The 20280-nt window shown below is 56.0% G+C and overlaps 3 protein-coding genes across 3 annotated transcripts in view; all 3 read left to right on the top strand.

The window, feature by feature from the left end:
* Nucleotides 1–4330, top strand: part of KIF3C (kinesin family member 3C) — an 18557-nt gene extending 14227 nt beyond the window's left edge. Inside the window, exon 8 of the mRNA XM_064411440.1 lies at nt 653–4330. Coding sequence (XP_064267510.1) covers nt 653–746 — 94 coding nt within the window. The 3' untranslated portion in view covers nt 747–4330. The remainder of the gene's footprint in view (nt 1–652) is intronic.
* Nucleotides 3196–4330, top strand: LOC135295758 (uncharacterized). Its single transcript, XM_064411457.1, has 2 exons — nt 3196–3723; nt 3795–4330. Exons 1-2 carry the CDS (start codon nt 3196–3198, stop codon nt 4263–4265), a joined length of 999 nt encoding a protein of 332 aa, XP_064267527.1. The 3' UTR covers nt 4266–4330.
* Nucleotides 4331–15891: 11561 nt separating this feature from the next.
* ASXL2 (ASXL transcriptional regulator 2) overlaps nt 15892–20280 on the top strand; it is a 78162-nt gene continuing 73773 nt past the window's right edge. The window contains exon 1 of the mRNA XM_064411433.1: nt 15892–16093. Within this exon, the coding sequence (XP_064267503.1) occupies nt 16037–16093 (57 nt within the window). The 5' untranslated portion in view covers nt 15892–16036. The remainder of the gene's footprint in view (nt 16094–20280) is intronic.

Here is a 20280-nt window from a genome sequence, read left to right as displayed (position 1 = left end):
GGGGTGGACAGGGGGGCTGAGGCTGCCGTGAGCTGCTGGCTGTGCTCAGACTGAAACGCTGCTGAGGCTGTGCTGGGGAACAGCATCGTGTGCAGCTCTGTGCAGGAGGGACCTGCAGAGAGCCCAGAGGAGGCCACGGAGCTGCTGCAGGGCTGGAGCCAGGCTGGCAGAGCTGGGGGGGCTCACCTGGAGAGGAGAAGGATCCAGGGAGAGCTCAGAGCCCCTGGCAGGGCTTGGAGGGGCTCCAGGAGAGCTGCAGAGGGACTGGGGACAAGGGTGGAGGGACAGGACACAGGGAATGGCTCCCAGTGCCAGAGGGCAGGGCTGGGTGGGAGATTGGCAATGAGGAATTGTTCCCTGGCAGGGTGGGCAGGGCTGGCACAGCTGGGGCTGCCCCTGGATCCCTGGCAGTGCCCAAGGCCAGGCTGGACACTGGGACACCCTGGGACAGTGGCAGTGTCCCTGCCATGGCAGGGGTGGCACTGGATGAATTGTAAGATCCCCCAGCCCAAACCTTTCCATGATTCCATGACATTCCTCCCACCCAGCAAGGGCTGCCCTTTGGTGCAAACAGCCAGGAGGAGGGCTGGATTTTGGGGAGGGTGGGAAGGCAGGGCCGGGCAGCAGCCGCAGAGTGTCCGTGTGTCCCCAGGTGCCAGACGCCGCGGTCGCTGCCGTCCTCCACCACCCACGTGTCCCTGGCCTCCAGCTCCCCGTGTGCCGCCCCTCTGCCGGCCCAGGAGTGACGCCTCGTCCCGGACTGAGCCCCCGAGCGCCGAGGGGAGCCCGGCCCGGCCGCCCCCTCGTCCTTGTCCGCAGCTACTTTGTGTGTGTTTGTGCGAGACACGAACGGCCCCGGGCCAGGGCGGCTGCCCCTCCCTCCCTCCCTCTCTGCTCCCCTCCCTCCCTCTCCCCTCCCCTCCCTCCCTCTCCCCTCCCCTCTCCCCTTTCTCCGCCCCCCTCATCCGGATCTGTCACTTTATTTATTTAACCTATTTATTTATGGAGCGGAGGCGGGATTTGTGCTCGGACTGATGGACATCCAGGCTGGCACTGGGCACCGTGCTGACCCCCCACAAGGTTTTTGCCCAGCTCCCAGCCCTCCCCACATCGCCTGGCACAGGGCTGGGCACGGGGACACCACCCTGGCACAGGGCTGGGCACGGGGACAGCACCAGGACACGGCTCCATCCCGGCAGGAGGGGCACGGGTCCCTCTGCAGGGGCTTTGGCAGAAGCTGAGGCTGCCCTGGCCCCTGGCGCTGGCTTTGCTGTGCTGGATCCCAGGGAATTTGGAGATTTCTGCACGGATTGGGAGACTTCGTGGTGGCAGTGCCTTGTCAGAGTCCCCAGCCTGCATGGACTCTGGTGGCAGCAGGGACACCTCATCAACTGTGGGCACGGCTGGCACTGCAGGGGCACCAGCTCCACCCACAGGGCTCGCAGAGTCACCAGAACAAGACACCCAAAGGCCAGGGCTTTGTCCAGCTGTGCCATGCCCTGGGGACACCCTGGGGACACCCTGGGGACAGCCCCACCGAGGCTCCCGATGCCAGGCTCGCTGCCATCGCTGGGTGGGCAGCTCCTGAGAGCCCGAGGTGGAAATCTCCACCTTTCCAGCACCTCCAGAGACACGCCCAGCCTGGGAGCAGCACTGCCTGGGAGCTCCGGGCTGCCAGAGGCTCCACCTGCAGCTGAACTCCACGGGGACATGGGGACAAGGAGGTGACACCCAGGGCAGCGATGGCACCGCTGTCCCCTGGACGATGGCACACGGAGGTCACCTGTGTCACCTCCTGCATGGGACAAGCTCCCTGGTGGGTTGTGGAGGACTGGCTGTGGAATGGTGGTGGGTAAGGGGGAGCCACGAGGGTTTGGGATGGGATCCTGCCCCAGCAGCTGCAGGGACAGTGCTCTCTGTTCCTGCAGGACACGGCTCTCGGGTGGAGGGAAGCTGGCAGTGCCAGGCCAGCAGCTCTGGTGTCCCTGGGATGGTGGAGGTGGGGACATCCCAGTGATGGATGAGATCCTTGTGGATGAGGGAGTGACCCCTGGCTCTCCTGGGTCAGCAAAGTGCAGGGCAGAGAGGATTGCAGGTGGGGAATGTCCCCTGTGTCCCTCACAGGGTGGATGGGGTTGGAAGGGACCCTGGAGCACTCAGGGATGTGGCCAGGTGGGTTTGGAGTCTCCCAGGGAAGGAGACTCCAGCAGTGTTCTGGGCAGGCTGTTGGACTGCTCCCTGCTCCCCGTGCTGCTCCTGCACTCGGGGCAGGGCTGAGGGAGCAAGGCACAGGCCTGGAATGGGGACATCAGGAGCTGAGCAGAGCTCAGGGCCGGGCAGGTCCCTCAGCAGCCCTGTCCCATCCCCACCTGGCTGTGCTGGGCCATCCACTGCCCTTCCCAGCTGTGCTGCCACATCCCTGCTCTGCCCTGGGGATCTCCTCCCCTTCCACCTGGCACTGCCCTGCCTTGAGCTCTCCATCATTGCCCTCTGCTCCCCCTTTCCTGCTCCCTCTGTGCCCCAGGACACCCTCTGTCCCTCCAAAAGCTTTGTCCCTTCTCCCCCAGCTGGCACCTGCCCCGGGGGCACCTTGGCAGGCTGTAGCTGGCTCTGAGCTCCTCCCTGTGGCAGGGTCCAGGCTGTGCCCAGCCTGGCAGGAGGGAGCAGGGGAAGGGGTTGGAGGAGTGACAGCGGGGTCCCTTCCATGCTGTGGGGTCAGGGCTGGCCACAGGCACCCCCACGACAGCCAGGGGTGTCCCAGGGCATCCCCCAGGCCGAGCTGGCCCCGTGAAACCATCCTGGCAGTGCCCAAGGCCAGGCTGGGCAGGGCTGGGAGCACAGTGGCAGTGTCCCTGCCCAGGACAGGGGTGGCACTGGATGAGCTTTAAAGTCCCTTCCAGCCCAAACCAGCCTGTGATTCCCTGATTCTGTGGGGCACAGTGGTTGGGAGAGCTGGTTTGTTATTTAATTTGGGAGTTGGGGTCAGGAAGCACAGACTCAGAATGAGGGGAAGCTTGGGGGGCTGCAGGAACAGAATTTCCTCCCCTCCTCGTCTTCTAGCAGTCCCAGTTCCCCTTCAGTGGATCAGCAGCTGGTGCAGCCCCAAAGTGATGAACCAGAGACCTTCTGTGGCCTCTGTTCTCACCCAGGGTGTGGGAAACATCTCAGGAGCTGAGGTGTCCTCATCCCTGGGCCATGGAGCATCCTGGGAAGGGTGGCTGGGACCAGAAAGGGTGGCTGTGGTCATGGTGGGATCCTCTGGAAGCCCCTCCAGAGAGCTCTGGTCACAGAGGGATCCTCAGGAAGCTTTTCCAGCAGAGCTCTGGTCACATTGGGATCATCTGGAAGCTTTTCCAGCAGAGCTCTGGTCACATTGGGATCCTCTGGAAGCCCTTCCAGAGAGCTGTGTCATGGTGGGATCCTCTGGAAGCTTTTCCAGCAGAGCTCTGGTCACAGAGGGATCCTCTGGAAGCTTTTCCAGCAGAGCTCTGGTCACAGAGGGATCATCTGGAAGCCCTTCCAGCAGAGCTCTGGTCACAGAGGGATCCTCTGGAAGCTTTTCCAGCAGAGCTCTGGTCACAGAGGGATCCTCTGGAAGCTTTTCCAGCAGACTCTGGTCACAGAGGGATCTTCTGGAATCCCTTCCAGCAGAGCTCTGGTCACAGAGGGATCCTCTGGAAGCTTTTCCAGCAGAGCTCTGGTCACGGTGGGATCTCTGGTCACACTGGGATTCTCTGGAAGCCCTTCCAGCAGAGCTGTGTCACGGTGGGATCTCTGGTCACACTGGGATCCTCTGGAAGCCCTTCCAGCAGCGCAGGGGATGGGAGGAGGCACTTCCAGCATCCAGGGGCTGCTCCCGGAGCTGTCCCGGCGCACACCGGCAGGGCGGGGGGCGCTCGGGCTGTCCGTGTGTCGCTGTCCGTGTGTCCCAGCGGGGCCGTTCCTCGGGGCCGGGGCTTCCTTTTGTTGTTGTTGAAGTGTTCTTTTGGGGTTCAGGTTTGGCCGTTTTTCCGCGGGGAGGGGGGTGCGGGTCTGTTCTGGGTTCATGGACAAGGCGAGGGCCTCGATTAGGACCAAATTTTCGTGCCTGTTGCTCTGGTGATTTATTTAGAAATCAGAAGTTTACTGTCTGGTGGGCCATCCTTGTCACTCTATACATAGGACTATACAGGACATATTATAAATATATATATATTATACATAGCGTGTGGAGAGGGGCCGTTCCGGCGGGATGGACACTCCTCACTCGCCGTGCTGAGATGTAGCTTCGAGCCCGCGCTGGCAGCGCCCTCCAGGATGGCGAGGACAAATAAAGGAATGAGCATCACTGCCCGGGCCCCGCAGCCTGCTCGGCCCGGCCGGGATGGGAGCAGGGAGGGAGCAGGGAGGGAGGGAGGGTTCCTTCCCCCGGGATTTCCGCGCAGCTCTGTGCTCCGGGAGAGATGGAGCGATGGAACAAGGCGGCAGCTCCAGCTCGGGGACAGCGGGAAGGGCCCCGGCACAGCCTGGGGCATCGCAGGGACACTGCTGGGCTGGGGTGGGACAGGGGAGAGGGGAAGGGGAGAGGTGGAAAAAGGGGAGATGGGAAAGGGAGGGATGGGAAGGGGAGAGATGGAAAAAGGGGAGATGGAAAAGGGGGGATGGGAAAGGGGAGATGGGAAGGGGAGAGATGGAAAAGGAGGTGGGAAAGGGGAGAGATGGAGGAGGGAGAGATGGAAAAGGGAGAGATGGAAAAGGGGTGAAAGGGAGAGATGGGAAGAGATGGAAAAGGAGAGATGGGAAGAGATGGGAAGGGGAGAGATGGAAAAGGGAGAGATGGAAAAGGGGAGAGATGGAAAGGGGAACTGGGAAGGGGAGAGATGGAAAAGGAGGTGGGAAAGAGGAGATGGAAAAGGGGGGCTGAAAAGGGGGAGCTGGAAAAGGAGTGATGGAAAAGGCAGAGATGGAAAAGGGATGAAGGAAAAGGAGGCTGGAAAAGGGGAGTTGGGAAAGGGGAGATGGAAAAGGGGAACTGGGAAAGGGGTAGCTGAAAATGCAGTGCTGGAAAAGGGAGAAATGGAAAAGGGGAGCTGGGAAAGGGAGAGATGGAAAAAGGGAAATGGAAAAGGGAGAGATGGAAAAGGGGGAGCTGGGAAAGGGGAGAAAGGGAGAGATAGAAAAGGGAGAGATGGAAAAGGAGGTGGGAAAGGGGAGATGGAAAAGGGGGGCTGAAAAGGGGGAGCTGGAAAAGAGGAGATGGAAAAGGGAAAGATGGAAAGGGGAGCTGGGAAAAGGGAGCTGAAAAGGGGAGCTGGGAAAAGGGGTGATGGAAAAGGGGGGCTGGAAAAGTGGAAATGGAAAAGGGTTGATGGCAAACGGGAGCTGGAAAAGGGTTGTTGGAAAAGGGAGATATGAAAAAGGGGAGCTGAAAAAAGGGAGACAGAAAAGGGGAAGTTGGAAAAGTGGAGATGGAGAAGGGGGGCTGGAAAAGGAGAGCTGGGAAAGGGGAGATGAAAAAGAAGAAATGGAAAAGGGGAGTTGGAAAAGGGGAGATGGAAAAGGGAGCTGAAAAAGGGAGCTGAAAAGGGGGAGAGGGAAAAGGGGGAGCTGGGAAAGGGGAGATGGAAAAGGGAGAGATGGAAAAGGGAGCTGAAAAAGGGAGAAATGGAAAAAGGGAGCTGAAAAGGGGGAGAGGGAAAAGGGGGAGCTGGGAAAGGGGAGATGGAAAAGGGAGAGATGGAAAAGGGAGCTGAAAAAGGGAGAAATGGAAAAAGGGAGCTGAAAAGGGGGAGAGGGAAAAGGGGGAGCTGGGAAAGGGGAGATGGAAAAGGGAGAGATGGAAAAAGGGAAATGGAAAAGGAGAGCTGGAAAAGTGGAGATGGAGAGATGGAAAAGAGGAGATGGAAAAGGGATGAAGGAAAAGGAGGCTGGAAAAGGAGAGTTGGGAAAGGGGAGATGGAAAAGGGGAACTGGGAAAGGGAGAAATGGAAAAGGGGGGCTGGGAAAGGGGAGCTGGAAAAGGACAGATGGAAAAGGGGAGCTGGGGTAGCTGGAAATGCAGTGATGGAAAAGGGGGCTGGGAAAGGGGAGCTGGAAAAGGGGAAATGGAAAAGGGAGATGCAGAAAAGGGGAAATGGAAGAGGGAGAGATGGAAAAGGGAGAGATGGAAAAGGGAGAGATGGAAAAGGGAGAGATGGAAAAGGGGAGCCAGCCAGGAGATCCCCAAGGCCCCAGTGGGGGAGGGCAGTTCTTGCACAGGGAGGAGAGAAGAGCCTGGGGATAAAAGCAGAAATAAGATGAAACAGGGACACCCAGAGCCCACAGGGAGAGAAGGGAGGAGCAGGGACACCCGGGTGCATCCAAGCTGCTCCAGCTTCAGCCCCACAGTGGTGACCATGGAGTCATGGAATGCTCTGGGTGGAAAACAACATTCCAGCTCACCCAGTGCCATGGCAGGGACACTGCCACTGCCCCAGGGTGTGCCAGTGTCCATCCCAGCCTGGGCACTGCCAGGATCCAGGGGCAGCCCCAGCTGTGCCAGCCCTGCCCACCCTGCCAGGGCACAATCCCTCATTCCCAAGATCCATCCCTGCCCCCTGGCAGTTTAATTCCCAGCTCTGAGGTTCCCCACAGCAGAGGGAGTTAAAAGCCCCGTGGATGTGGCACTTGGGGACAAGGGGCACTGGTGGCCTTGGCAGTGCTGGGGGCGTGGTTGGGCTCTGTGGTCTCCCAGGGATTTTCCAGCCCAAAGCAGCCTGTGATTCCAGGCACGCAGAGATTTGTTCTGTTTCTCACGGAAAAGGTCACTTGGATCAGGTGAGTCACAATAAATGCCACTGAAAAGGGACTGAAGTAAGAAAAGGGAAGATGAAAGGTCCCCCAAAGGCACTGGATGTCCCCAAATCTCAGGTTTAACCCATGCAGAGAGAATTTGGTGAATCTGGGCTGCCAGATCTCTGAGATCTCACAGAGAAGAGGCTGAGTGTCCAAACAGGACACTTGATAAACAGGATAAACATGAGGAATGTCTTGAAAATGGGGAAAGGGGAACTTGAGGGGTTCCCTGCTCAATTTAACATCACCCTCTGAAAGGACAGAATGGATCAGCAAAATCCACCTGAAAATCCTGGCAGGGGAACACGTGAAGGTAACAGCCAAGGTGGGCTGGTCCAAAACAAATCCCACCAAATGTCACCACAGCAGCTCCATGCTCGGCTGGAATACAAAACCCTGCAGGTGTGAGGGGCACAAAGTGGGACGGAATGAGGGATTTTGGTGAAATTCTGACACTCCCCCTGAGGAGAGGCCTGAGTGGAGCTAACAATGGGATTATTCCAAGAGAAACGGGTAATGGGGAGGCAGAGACAAAGGGGATTTGTTCTCCTTCAGCCCCGCACTCCTGGGGATTTTCCTGCTGGGGAAAGCTCTGCTTTCCAACCAGGAACGGGAGCATTTGTGATGGTTTTGTAAAAATCAACAGGAATGATGTGAAAACATGAAAGGAACAGGGTGATTTCCACCTGGGAACAATGTGGGAAGCAGAGGTCATGGTCTGCCAATACCAGAAATGCAGCTGCAAGGGGAAGGGATTCATTGCTGCTGCCAAGGGGAGAGAGGACAAGAACTCCTGGTCCTGAAACACAGCAGGGAATATTTAGATGAGAATTTGGGACACCAAACTCCCCAAGGCTCGCCCCTGCAGGACACAGTTCTGCTCCAGGGGAGGTTTTACGGGCAGGTGGAACTGATGGCACCAAGGAAAGCCAAAAAAGGGATTTTCACTCCAAGTGGAGGTGCCAGAGCCATTCTGAAGTGCCAGCTCTGGCAAAGTTCACACTACAGCCCCTGGGGACAGAGGGTGAGCTCGGGGAGGCAAAAATGCTCCAATCACCAACAATCCTCTTTGCCCATTCTCAGCTTCTTCTTTATTCCTCTGTCAAGGTCAGGATTGAAGCTCTCAGATGGAATTTCACATTCAGGCCCAGGTGTTCATTATTTCCTATCTCTGTTACAAGTTGTGAGCTCTGCAGCACTCTGCTAACAAGTACAAAATGGCCAACCATCTTCTCCTACAAGGTCTTTGAAGGCTAAATTATCCAATTAAGAAATGACACCTAAATTATTTTCACTTTTAACCCAATAACTGATCACTCAAAGTCCACAGGTCAGACTTTTCTGTCAAATTACAAAAAACCACCCAAATCCATGAAGAAGAAGAGGGTGAGGAAGAAGGAGCAGCCCTAAAACCTCCATCTTGCCCCATATATATGACAATATCCTAAAACCAGGATATTGTCATGTATATGACATCAATATTGATGGTCCAAGCTCATAAAATTTGCAAGGCAAGGAAAACCCAGGGGGGTCTGGGCCTGCAGCCCTGCCTGGGTTGGTTTGTGGTGTTTGCTCCTTCCTCAGGGCCACATCAGCTTCTCCCAAACCTCTGCTGTGGTTCCAGTGCTGGGGACATTCCCTGGATGCTGCAGGGAGGGGCATCACCTCAGATCCCAGAGTTTCCCTGGAAGAACTCCCCTTGCAGTCCTACAGAACTCCACAGGTTTCATGAGAATGTTATAGCAATATGATTTGAAGGGTTGTGTCCCATCTGCTGACAGTTCAGAAAAAAAAATAAATTGTAGTTTGCCATTGAAATCTAGAAAATTTAGGATAAATTCAATACAAAAAAATTTTGTTTCTTTCTTAGTGCAGTTCATGGTAGTTTTCCTGCCATGAATTTAAAATTTATACCTTAGGTTGCCTGGAATTGTTGAAGGCCAGCCTGGATGAAGCTTGGGTTAGGTTGGATGTTGTGAAAGGTTCTTCCCCAGAGGGTGCTGGCACTGCCCAGGGGATGGGCACAGCCTGAGGCTGCCAGAGCTCCAGGAGCATTTGGACACTGCTCCCAGGGATGCCCAGGGTGGGATTGTTGGGGTCTGCACTGGATGGTCCCTTCCAGCTCAGGATATTCCATGATTCCTGTGCCAAAGCAGTGCTAAAGCTTATTATCATCTTTGCAAAGTGCTCTGGGATTTATTGGTTATACACAATTCCTGAAGGGCCAAATGTTTTCACTCCTGAGTGGTTTTCAAAGCCACAGCCACCAGGAATGTTCCGTGTGCACTTCCCAAGAGAGCAGCTGTGTGGGAAGCCTTTGGTGCAGAGGGTTTGGGGATTATTTTGGGGTTTTTTGTCCTTCCCTGAGGCTCTCATGACACCCTGTGGGCTTCCCCTGTACTACTGCAGCTGCACAAACAGCCAAGAATGCCACTCTTCTCCTCCCCAATGGCTCTTCACTTCTGTCCCCACAGTTTTCTCACTTTTCCCCCAGTCTTTTGGATTTCAGCAAAGGGAATCTGGTCACTGATGTGGCTGCCCTGGGTCCCTGGCAGTGCCCAAGGCCAGGCTGGCACTGGGAGCACCTGGGACAGGGGAAGTGTCCCTGGCATGGCAGGGGTGGCACTGGGGGGCTCTGAGGTCCCTTCCCACCCAAACCATGCCAGGATTCTGTGAAAAGAACAGCCAGGGCTCTGCCAAGCTGGGATTCCGACTGAACCTCGGATGAAAACTGAGGCTGAATTTTATTGGGAATGTTTTCCCAAATGACAGCAGCAGAGTCAGTGCTAGAGATCTGATTGGTACCTTGGGTTTTAGCTTTTCTATTTTTCACATTCTGTGCTGCTTTAGTGTGTCTGGATTTCACATCAGGGGATGGTGAGCTCTGTGCACAGAGCAGGGACACAAAACAGTTCATGCTCCAGCTGGGCACCAAGGACAAATGATCCCAATCCCAGCCCAGGAGCACAAACCCCGTGGGCTGCAGAGAGAAAAACAAGCAGGATGGGACTGCAGGGGCTGCACTGGGGTTGGACACTGAACTGCAATGTGCACATGGAGCAGAGCTGAGCCCAGGGAGAGACCCCGGCAGCGCTCGTGCATTTTGGGACCATTTGGGGTCATCTTAGGTTCATTTTGGGACCATTTGGGTTCATCCTGGGTTCATTTTGGGACCATTTGGGTTAATCTTGGGCTCATTTTGGGACCATTGGGTTCATCCTGGGTGCAGCCCTGGCTGGGCTCTGCTGCTGCCCCAGGTGGATCCATTGAGGATCTCCTATTAATAAACCCCTGCTTTATTCTTTAGCTCTGCCCAGCCTCTGTTCTAGCTCAGCTTTCCCAAGGCATCACCCAGAGCAGCTGTGGCTGAAGGAAAAGCAAAGTTACAGGGGTGGGGAAAAGGGAGCAGTGTCCCCCCAGTGCCACCCCTGCCCTGGCAGGGACACTGCCACTGTCCCAGGGTGTCCCAGTGTCCAGCCTGGCCTTGGGCACTGCCAGGGATCCAGGGGCAGCCCCAGCTGCTCTGGGCACCCTGTGCCAGCCCTGCCCACCCTGCCAGGGGGGAATTTCCTCCTAATATCTGAATTATTTACAGCCCCTCTGCCCAGGTGTCCACTGGAATGTTTTCTGCTGGGAAGAGCACGTGGCACTCTGCTGGGAGCTGGCAGGAGAGGGAGCTGGGCCAGGAGTGAGGAACTGAGCTGGGCTGAACTGAGCTGGGCCAGATGTGAGGAACTGAGCTGGGCTGAGCTGAGCTGGGCCAGATGTGAGGAACTGAGCTGGGCTGAGCTGGGCTGAGCTGAGCTGGGCCAGGAGTGATGAACTGAGCTGAACTAGGCTGGGCTGGGCTGGGCCAGGAGTGAGGAACTGAGCTGGGCTGAGCTGAGCTGGGCCAGGAGTGAGGAACTGAGCTGGGCTGAGCTGGGCTGAGCTGAGCTGGGCTGAGCTGAGCTGGGCCAGGAGTGATGAACTGAGCTGAACTAGGCTGGGCTGGGCTGGGCCAGGAGTGAGGAACTGAGCTGGGCTGAGCTGAACTGAGCTGGGCTGAGCTGGGCTGAGCCAGGAGTGAGGAACTGAGCTGGGCTGAACTGAGCTGGGCTGAGCTGAACTGAGCTGGGCTGAGCTGGGCTGAGCCGGGAGTGAGGAACTGAGCTGGGCTGAACTGAGCTGGGCTGAGCTGAACTGAGCTGGGCTGAGCTGGGCTGAGCCGGGAGTGAGGAACTGAGCTGGGCTGAACTGAGCTGGGCTGAGCTGAACTGAGCTGGGCTGAGCTGGGCTGAGCCGGGAGTGAGGAACTGAGCTGGGCTGAACTGAGCTGGGCTGAGCTGAGCTGAACTGAGCTGGGCCAGGAGTGATGAACTGAGCTGGGCTGGGCTGGGCTGGGCCAGGAGTGATGAACTGAGCTGAACTGAGCTGAGCTGAGCTGGGCTGGGCTGGGAGTGATGAACTGAGCTGGGCTGGGCTGAGCTCTGGAGATCCCAGCCCACCCCAAGGGATCTGGCACACTTTGGGAAAGGCCTCCATGGATTTCCTGGAGCCCGGCCTTGAGGCTGCCCCTCCTCTCTGTGTGCAGGGTGGACAGAACAGCCCAGCTCCAGCAGACAGGTCTGGAATCAGCTGCAGGGAATGAGCCAGCAGCAGCAGGGCCCAGCTCCAGCTGCACAGCCCCAGCTGGAGCCCCGTGCCTCACTTCCCAGGGCAGGGGAAGTGCAGGCTGCTTCCTTTTGTGATTCATGTTTGTTGCTGTGTCTGACAGCTCTGGGAGGGAGGGAGGGAGGGAGGGAGAGGCCAGACCTGCTCCTGGAGCTCCAGGGGCTGCTGCACTTCCAGGTGTCTTGTCTTGGCTGACTCCTCCTGTGTGAGGACACGAGGCGTGACTCCATTTTCATCAGAAGGCTGATTTATTATATTAAAATACTACATTAAAACTATACTAAAAGAACAGAGAGAGAAGAAGATTAGAAGGCTACAAAGACAAGAATAGAATAGAATAGAATAGAATAGAATAGAATAGAATAGAATAGAATAGAATAGAATAGAATGCATAACAGAATCCTGTGACTGCTCACAGCCTTGGCAGAGGTGGCTGTGATTGGTCACCAATTGAAACCAATCCACATGGACCAGTGGAAGATGCACCTGTTGCATTCACAGCAGCACACAGTTATTATTTACATTTCTTTCCTGAGGCTCTCAGCTCCTCAGGACGGGAAAAATCCTAGGAAAGGATTTCTCATAAAATATCATGGCTGCACAGGCGGGGTCAGCAGCTCTGGGAATGTCTCACAGCTGAATGCTGGAAGCCACCCCACTGCCAGTGCAGGTCCTGGAGCCATCCCACACCACACCCTGCTGGGATCACCTCTGGGGGCAGTTAACCCCTTCCTTCCCTGGGATTCCCAGCCCCAGGGCTCCCTCCCTGACCCTTTCCCATCCATCCCCCTGTGCTCCTCGCTGAGCCTGTTCCCACCATCTGAGTGTTTGATTGCTCCGTGCACTGAGCCATGGCTTCAAGCAGAGATGGAGCCACGTCTGCAGCAGCAGCAGAACCCCGGGGTGGGTCCAGAAGGACAGCTGGAAGGAAGGATTTGAGGGAGGAATTTGGGATTTCTGCCTTGCCCCAGAGCAGCACCCCTCACACTGAGGGAGTCCTGAACATCTGCTGAGGGGAGGGCACTGTGCCCATCTGCTGATTCCCTTCCCAGAGGCAATCAGCAATCCCCCATCCTTAATTAGATCCTTAATCACAGTCAATTCCGTGACTTTTTATACTGGGAATAGACAAAACCACCCCCACTGAAGGGAATACAAACCCTTAGCAGGGAGGAGATGTCCTGGGGTTGCTCAGGGATTTCCCCTTTCTCACTCTCTGCCATTTGCTGAATTTATTTCAATTATTTATGCATGGCTCACCCCACAGCACTGACCTGCCACAGGTACCTCCTCTGGCACCTTTTGTCCTGGAATTGTGGCTTTCCACAGGTGTCCCTTGCTTCTTCACTCTTCCTGTGCCCCAGGCTGTGCCACCACTCATCCCTTGGGCCAGAATCAGTCAGAGAACCTGGAACCACAGAAACGATGGGACAGTAAACATTTTATTTATTCTGTATTAAATATCAGCTTTAATAACAAAACCACCCCCACTGAAGGGAATACAAACCCTTAGCAGGGAGGAGATGTCCTGGGGTTGCTCAGGGATTTCCCCTTTCTCATTCTCTGCCATTTGCTGAATTTATTTCAATTATTTATGCATGGCTCACCCCCACAGCACTGACCTGCCACAGGTACCTCCTCTGGCACCTTGTGTCCTGGAATTGTGGCTTTCCACAGGTGTCCCTTGCTTCTTCACTCTTCCTGTGCCCCAGGCTGTGCCACCACTCATCCCTTGGGCCAGAATCAGTCAGAGAACCTGGAACCACAGAAACGATGGGACAGTAAACATTTTATTTATTCTGTATTAAATATCAGCTTTAATAACAAAACCACCCCCACTGAAGGGAAGACAAACCCTTAGCAGGGAGGAGATGTCCTGGGGTTGCTCAGGGATTTCCCCTTTCTCACTCTCTGCCGTTTGCTGAATTTATTTCAATTATTCATGCATGGCTCACCCCACAGCACTGACCTGCCACAGGTACCTCCTCTGGCACCTTGTGTCCTGGAATTCCACGGGTGTCCCTTGCTTCTTCACTCTTCCTGTGCCCCAGGCTGTGCCATCCCTTGGGCCAGAATCAGTCAGAGAACCTGGAACCACAGAAACGATGGGACAGTAAACATTTTATTTATTCTGTATTAAATATCAGCTTTAATAACACAACTGCCAGGGAGCAGCAGGAGATTCTGAGCTGGGGCTGGACAGGCTGTGCTGGGAGCACCTGGACAGTGCAAATGTCCCTGCCATGGCAGGGGTGGCACTGGGTGGGCTTTGAGGTCCTTCCCACCCACACCAGTGTGTGATTCCATGATTTCCACAAAAAAAATCCCTCAGTCCTCTCTAAATTAATCATGTTTGCAGCTCCCAGGGTGGCCAAAAGCATGGCTGAAGCAGAAATTGCAGCTTGTTTGGGAGCCGTGGCTGCCAAATTACAAATTACTGCTTTTGATACAGGATAATCTGTCAGTTTATGTGTGCACCATACAGCTTTTATAAATAGGGATGCAATATATAATAATATCCTAGACCACAGCTTAACAGAGACTGTGAAAGGTTGAAGTGATTTTTCATGTAACAAACTCAGAAAATGGTGTGAAACAATTAGGGGATTTCCCACATTTGGGGTCTGTCTTATCTGAAAGACAAGATAACACCAAAAAAAGAAAATTTAACCGATCCTCCTTATCAGGGAGTGAAAATACAACAGGATGGAACCACAAGAAGAAATAAAATATATTAGTTTAATCTACAAGATGGCAAGAAGGCAAGTCAAAGGTTAAAAGCAAGCAAAAGGACATCTAAACTCAAAGGAATGTTTGAATATATAAATTCTTAGGAATATGTATAAATTCTTATCAATATGCATTTACCCCCTGTAATGTAACAGTATATAAAGAGCATGGTTTTTAATTAACAGTGTGCTTTTGGAAAATAGCCAAGCACCCAGCACTGGATTTTATCCCTTAATAAACTTTTATAAAAATTTTAAATAGTGAGCCGTGTTTCTCACATGGGGGACTGGGGGAAACTGAGGCAGGGCTGGTGTGAGAGGGGACAGGGCAGGGGGACAGCGCTGATTTTGGAGCTCTCTGGACACAGACACAGCTTAGAAATGCTTTAGAAATGAGAAACCAAATTGTTGCACAGGGTGCAATGCGGAGGTGTCCACAAAGGAGCAAAAATTGCAATATTTGTGCATATTTTCATAAAAGCACCCACGCAGTGCAGGGCTGCCACCTGCCTAAAGCACATTTATTTAGCAATACTCACTTCTGTGCCCGCCTGGGTTCCTTTGGGGTGCTCTGGGGAGGAGCCCCCGTTCCATTTTAAACAAAGTTCATTGTGAAAAATGTGTATTTTATGATCGGCTTTTCGCAAGTATTAAAATGAATATTGTATGTGTATGTTAGAAATTTATGCTGTATTAATTTTCGTAAATATAGTTTTGGTTATAACATAATGTTAAAATAGAAACTATGCTATGTAAGATATTTGTTTAAGAAAGGACCAGATAGGAGCCACAGGACAGCTAAATCTTTCAGAAAAAGGGAATTTATTGCTCCCTTATCAGCAGAAAACTAACTTCTTCCCACCTCGCTCAGACTGGAAGACAGCATGAGGATTGAGAGGAAGAAATTGAGAGTGACCAGACAGAATCCTGTGTTTGAATGGAATTTATGCAGCATGTGTAACATGTATGAATATGCAACAGGTGATTGTTTTTAAGGCTTAATCCCCTGTTAATGGGTGTCCTTTTTTGGGCTTGTGTGGCCCAAAAAAAGGTATGGACATCCGTATCTCTTTGTTTTTATTGTCTCAAGTTGTCCGAATCTCAAATATTCAAATTTTATTACTCTAATTATATGACTATTTTTATAACAATTTTCTTACTATTAAACATTTAAAATTTCAAAACCAAGTGATTGGCGTTTTTCACGAGGATTGAGAGGAAGAAGCTGACACTGACCAGACAGAATCCTGTGTTTGAATAGAATTTATGCATCATGTGTGACATGTATGAATACGCAAGAAGTGATTGTTTTTAAGGGTTAAACCTCTGTTAATGTGGGTCCTTTTTCAGGCTTGTGTTGCCCAGAACGTCCGTATCTGTTTGTTTTCATTGTCTCATATTGTCCTAACCTCAAATGTTCAAATTTTATCATTCTATTACTATTTTTATAACCATTTTATTACTATTAAACTTTCAAAATTTCAAAACCAAGCGTTTTTCACACCTGGCCACCACAGCAGAGCGGCGCCGCCGCCATCTTTGCTCCCCCTCAGGAGGCGCCGCCATCTTTGTCCCTCCGAGAGGCGGGAAGGCGGCCTGAGGGGCGCGTGGGCGTGGCCTCCCCAAACCCCGCCCCCCTCCGCGCGCGCCGTGGGCGGGGCCGGCGGGCGGGGTCACATGACCGCGGCCCGTGCGCAGCCGGAGCCAACATGGCGGCGGCGGCGGGCGCAGGGGCGGCCGCGCTCGGCGCTGCTCGCCTTTAGCGGCCTTCAGCGGCCTTCGGGGGCCGCCGCCGCCCCACGGACACCCCCCCGAGCGCCCCGAGCCCCGCCGCGTCCGACATGAGGGAGAAGGGCCGCAAGAAGAAGGGCAGGACCTGGGCAGAGGCCGCCCGGACGGTGCGCGGGGGGGCCGCGGGGCGGGTCGGAGGCCGCGGGGCGGGACGGGGCCTGCCCGGCCGTGCCAGGAGGGCTTGTTTTGACCTGGGCTCCGGCCGCGCCGTGCTTCCCCCCGGGAAGGGATTTCCCCGGGAAGCGGCGTTTTGGAGGGCGAGGGTGGAAGTCGCGGCGAGTGAGCGGCACGGGGTTTGTTTTCGGTGTTGGCCGTGCCCGCTCAGCTCAGGCAGAGCTGCACACGATGAATTTTTACCTCCCGGTTGCCCAGCGGGACAGGGCTTGCCGCTCTCGTGTCCCTGTGTGGGCCGGGCACGGAGGGTGGAGAAAAGGGAAGTTGGGAATGAGGGAGGGAAGTGCGCAGGTGAGACCCCGCTGGAGCTCTGAGAGCTCAGCTCGCCTTTCCCAGGCCGGGATAAATCCCCCTCTCGGAGAGGGGAGGAGCTGGGCTTCTGAGAGCCCTCCTGCAAGAGGGATCTGTTCAAACAAGACTTGAAAAGTCTGCCTGGGAAGCAGATGTAAATAGAAACCTGCGGCTGGGACTTGCAGGGGATGTTTTAATAAATAAATAAATTCCCTTGCACCTCGTGTTTGCAGCTGGAGAGGCATCAGAATAGCTGCAGCGTTCAGGAGAGGCAGTGCAGTGAGAGATGTTTAAGAAATAATTTGCTGTTTGCAGGGAGACACTTTGGTGTTGCTCTGCCTGTGTTTTTGTGTGTGATTTTAACAGTTTCTCTTGAAACAGCAGTGGGGGTTTCTTTTTGAAAGAACAGTGGTTCTCCAGTGGTGGGTAGGGGTGGGATCAGCTCTCTTCCAGCCTCTGTGCTCTGCTCTCCATCCACTGAGCCCCTCCAGAATGCACCTGAGGGCTAAACTGTGCATGCTGCAGCAGCCCACATTGCCCAGAGAGAGGAGAGGGAGAGCAAATCCCTGCCCAAACCCCGGCTCTGGAGAGCTCTGTGCTCAGCAGCAGGGCCAGGGCACTCTGGTCCAACTCCAGCTCCAGTGTCCTTGAGGTTTTGCTGAGTTTTGGGGCAGAAATGGTGCCTGGGGTGGTTGTGGTGTGCTGGGCTGGGCTCTCACTGTGCTTGGGCTCTGCAGGGGGGGTTGTAAAGCTGTGCTAAGGAAGGAGAAAGCTCCCAGGTGCCTTGTCCTGTTTTGGAAGGTGACATGAAATTGTCCCCAAGCTCAGGATGTCTCCAGGTGTCCCCTCTGTGTGGGGGTTCCCTCCCTGAGCTCTGAGCTGGCTCTGGGCTGACCCCAAGAGTCGCTGGGCCTGGGGCTCTGCTTGTCCCAGGATCAGAGTTCTGCAGCTTGGAAAATCCTTCCCAGAGTCCCAGCTGTGCCCAGTGCCCACCTTATCCCAGCCCAGGGCACTCAGTGCCACATCCAGGTGACACCTGCAGGGATGGGCACTCCAACCCTCCCTGGGCAGCTGTGCCAAGGCCTGAGCACCCTTTCCATGGGCAAATTCCTCCTGGTGCCCACCCTGAGCCTGCCCTGGCCCAGCCTGAGGCCATTTCCCCTTGTCCTGTCTCTGTTCCCTGGCAGCAGAGCCTGACCCCCCCTGGCTGTCCCCTCCTGGCAGGGAGTTGTGCAGAGCCACAAGGTCCCCCCTGAGCCTCCTTTTCTCCAGGCTGAGCCCCTTGCCAGCTCCCTCAGCCTCTGCTGGGGCTCCATTCCCTTCCCAGCTCCCTCAGCCTCTCCTGGGGCTCCATTCCCTTCCCAGCTCCCTCAGCCGCCCCTCACAGAGCTCACTCTCCAGGCAGGATTGTCCTGGGAATCTCCCCAGCTCCCTCAGAGCAGCCTCAGGCCATCCCAGCTGGGTTTTCTGTTCCCCCGTGTCCCCTCTCCTGCTCTGTCACCTCTGCACTGTGCTCACAGGTGGCTGAGGCAGCTAAAGCAGCAAAACCATTCGGGTTTTTTTATAATTAACTTGTGGTGCTGCTCTGTTCTTGCTCCACTTTAGTCCTCCTGGCCAGGAGTTTGGGTCTCCTGCAGTTCTGGGGGGTCATGGCAATGCAGTGATGTAATTTATTCTTGAATTAATTGAATTTGTTGGAGCAGCTCAGGGGTGAGACATGGCAGTGAGGCCGTGGGAGGAGGGAATTCCATGGAACTGCAGCTTCCTGGGGCTGGCAAGTGGGGCAGCAGAGCAGCAGGAGGTGAGGGAAGGTCCCCAGGAGGGCAGGAAGTCACTGTTGATAAACAGCCTGCTCTCATTTCCTGCCTGCCTCTGCAGCTGCACCGAGCTGGGAGCTGCAGCCCGTGCTGGGACAGGGCTGGGGTCCCTGCAGCAGGGCCAGGGCTGGGGTCCCTGCAGCCCCAAAGCCCCCTGCAGCAGGGCCAGGGCTGGGGTCCCTGCAGCCCCAAAGCCCCCTGCAGCAGGGACAGGGCTGGGGTCCCTGCAGCCCCAAAGCCCCCTGCAGCAGGGACAGGGCTGGGGTCCCTGCAGCCCCAAAGCCCCCTGCAGCAGGGCCAGGGCTGGGGTCCCTGCAGCCCCAAAGCCCCCTGCAGCAGGGCCAGGGCTGGGGTCCCTGCAGCCCCAGAGCCCCCTGCAGCAGGGACAGGGCCTGGGGTCCCTGCAGCCCCAGGGCTGGGGTCCCTGCAGCCCCAGAGCCCCCTGCAGCAGGGACAGGGCCTGGGGTCCCTGCAGCCCCAGGGCTGGGGTCCCTGCAGCCCCAGAGCCCCCTGCAGCAGGGACAGGGCCTGGGGTCCCTGCAGCCCCAGGGCTGGGGTCCCTGCAGCCCCAAAGCCCCCTGCAGCAGGGACAGGGCCTGGGGTCCCTGCAGTCCCAAAAGGCACCTGCAGCAGGGGGAGAAGCTGCTGCTGGAGTTCAGGGGGTGGGCAGCACACAGTTTGTGTTCAGGCTGTGATCCTGCACCCAGAGCTGTGCCAGGCTGTCTGTGCACATCCAGGGGGGTGCCAGGGCTGTGCCCAAGCTCAGGGCTCTGCTCTGGCAGCCCAGGGGCATCAGAGAGCTGGCACTGCTGCTGGTCACCCAGAGCTGGCACTGCTGCTGGTCACCCAGAGCTGGCACTGCTGCTGGTCACCCAGAGCTGGCAGGGAGAGTGGGTCTGGGCTAGGAGTGGCTTTAGTTTTGGCTGGGATGAGTTGTCCTGCTGCCTCCCACACGCCCAGGGCAGGGGGATTCTGTCCCTGTGCCCAGGTGAGAGCCCACCTGCAGAGCTGCCCCAGCCCGGGGCATTCCAGCAGCACAAGGACCTGGAGCTGCTGCACAGAGCCCAGAGGAGGCCCCAGAGCTGCTGCAGGGCTGGAGCCAGGCTGGCAGAGCTGGGGGGCTCACCTGGAGAGGAGAAGGGTCCAGGCAGAGCTCAGAGCCCCTGGCAGGGCCTGGAGGGGCTCCAGGAGAGCTGCAGAGGGACTGGGGACAAGGCTGGAGGGACAGGGCACAGGGAATGGCTCCCAGTGCCAGAGGGCAGGGCTGGGTGGGAGATTGGCAATGAGGAATTGTTCCCTGGCAGGGTGGGCAGGGCTGGCACAGCTGGGGCTGCCCCTGGATCCTGGCAGTGCCCAAGGCCAGGCTGGACACTGGGACACCCTGGGACAGTGGCAGTGTCCCTGCCATGGCACTGGGTGAGCTGTGGTGTTGCTCTCCACCCAGAGCATTCCATGATTCCATGGTCACCACTGCGGTGCCCCGTGGGGCTGAGGTTGGAGGTGCTGCCAGGGCTGGGGTTGGCAGCAGAGAGCTCTGTGGGCTGTTGTGGCTGCTCAGTCCTGGAGCTGCTGCTGTTCCTCCCCCGTGTTCAGCACAGTTCTCAGGCTGCAGCATTCTCAGAGAGGGGAGGGCAGGGCAGAGTGCTCCCTGCTGCCCCTGCTCTGCCCTGCTGCCTCTGTGCTGGTGCCACCCAGACCTGTCCCCATCCCATTCCTGGAAGCCCCAGCCAGGCTGCTGTGGTGCTTTGGGGGTGGCAGCTGGAATGGGCTCAGGCTGGAGGGATGTGGGGTTGGTTTTTCCCCATGGGTGACCTGAGGAAAGGGTTTTTCCTGCTGCAGCACCCTGCAGTGCCCAGGGTGAGGTGGGAGATGGGCTCTGGAAATGCTCCTTGGCTGGGTCACCAGGGACACCAAGTGTTGGGGTGACCCTTTTGTGAGGGACAGCTGTGTGCTCGGGAGTGCCAGGGTGGTTTGGGTTGGAAGGGACACTAAATGTCATTGAGTGCCATCTC

This window comes from Passer domesticus, chromosome 3 (genome assembly GCF_036417665.1).
Source record: "Passer domesticus isolate bPasDom1 chromosome 3, bPasDom1.hap1, whole genome shotgun sequence".
Lineage (NCBI taxonomy): Eukaryota > Metazoa > Chordata > Aves > Passeriformes > Passeridae > Passer > Passer domesticus.
Note: the sequence above shows the minus strand (reverse complement) of the source record. Positions and strands in the feature narration are given on the sequence as shown.

Coding starts and splice junctions, on each gene's coding strand:
- LOC135295758 (XM_064411457.1), top strand. CDS start 3,196: ATGGAGCATCCTGGGAAGGGTGGCTGGGACCAGAAAGGGTGGCTGTGG. Junction 3,724..3,794: donor ACGGTGGGATCTCTGGTCAC/ACTGGGATTCTC, acceptor ACTGGGATCCTC/TGGAAGCCCTTCCAGCAGCG.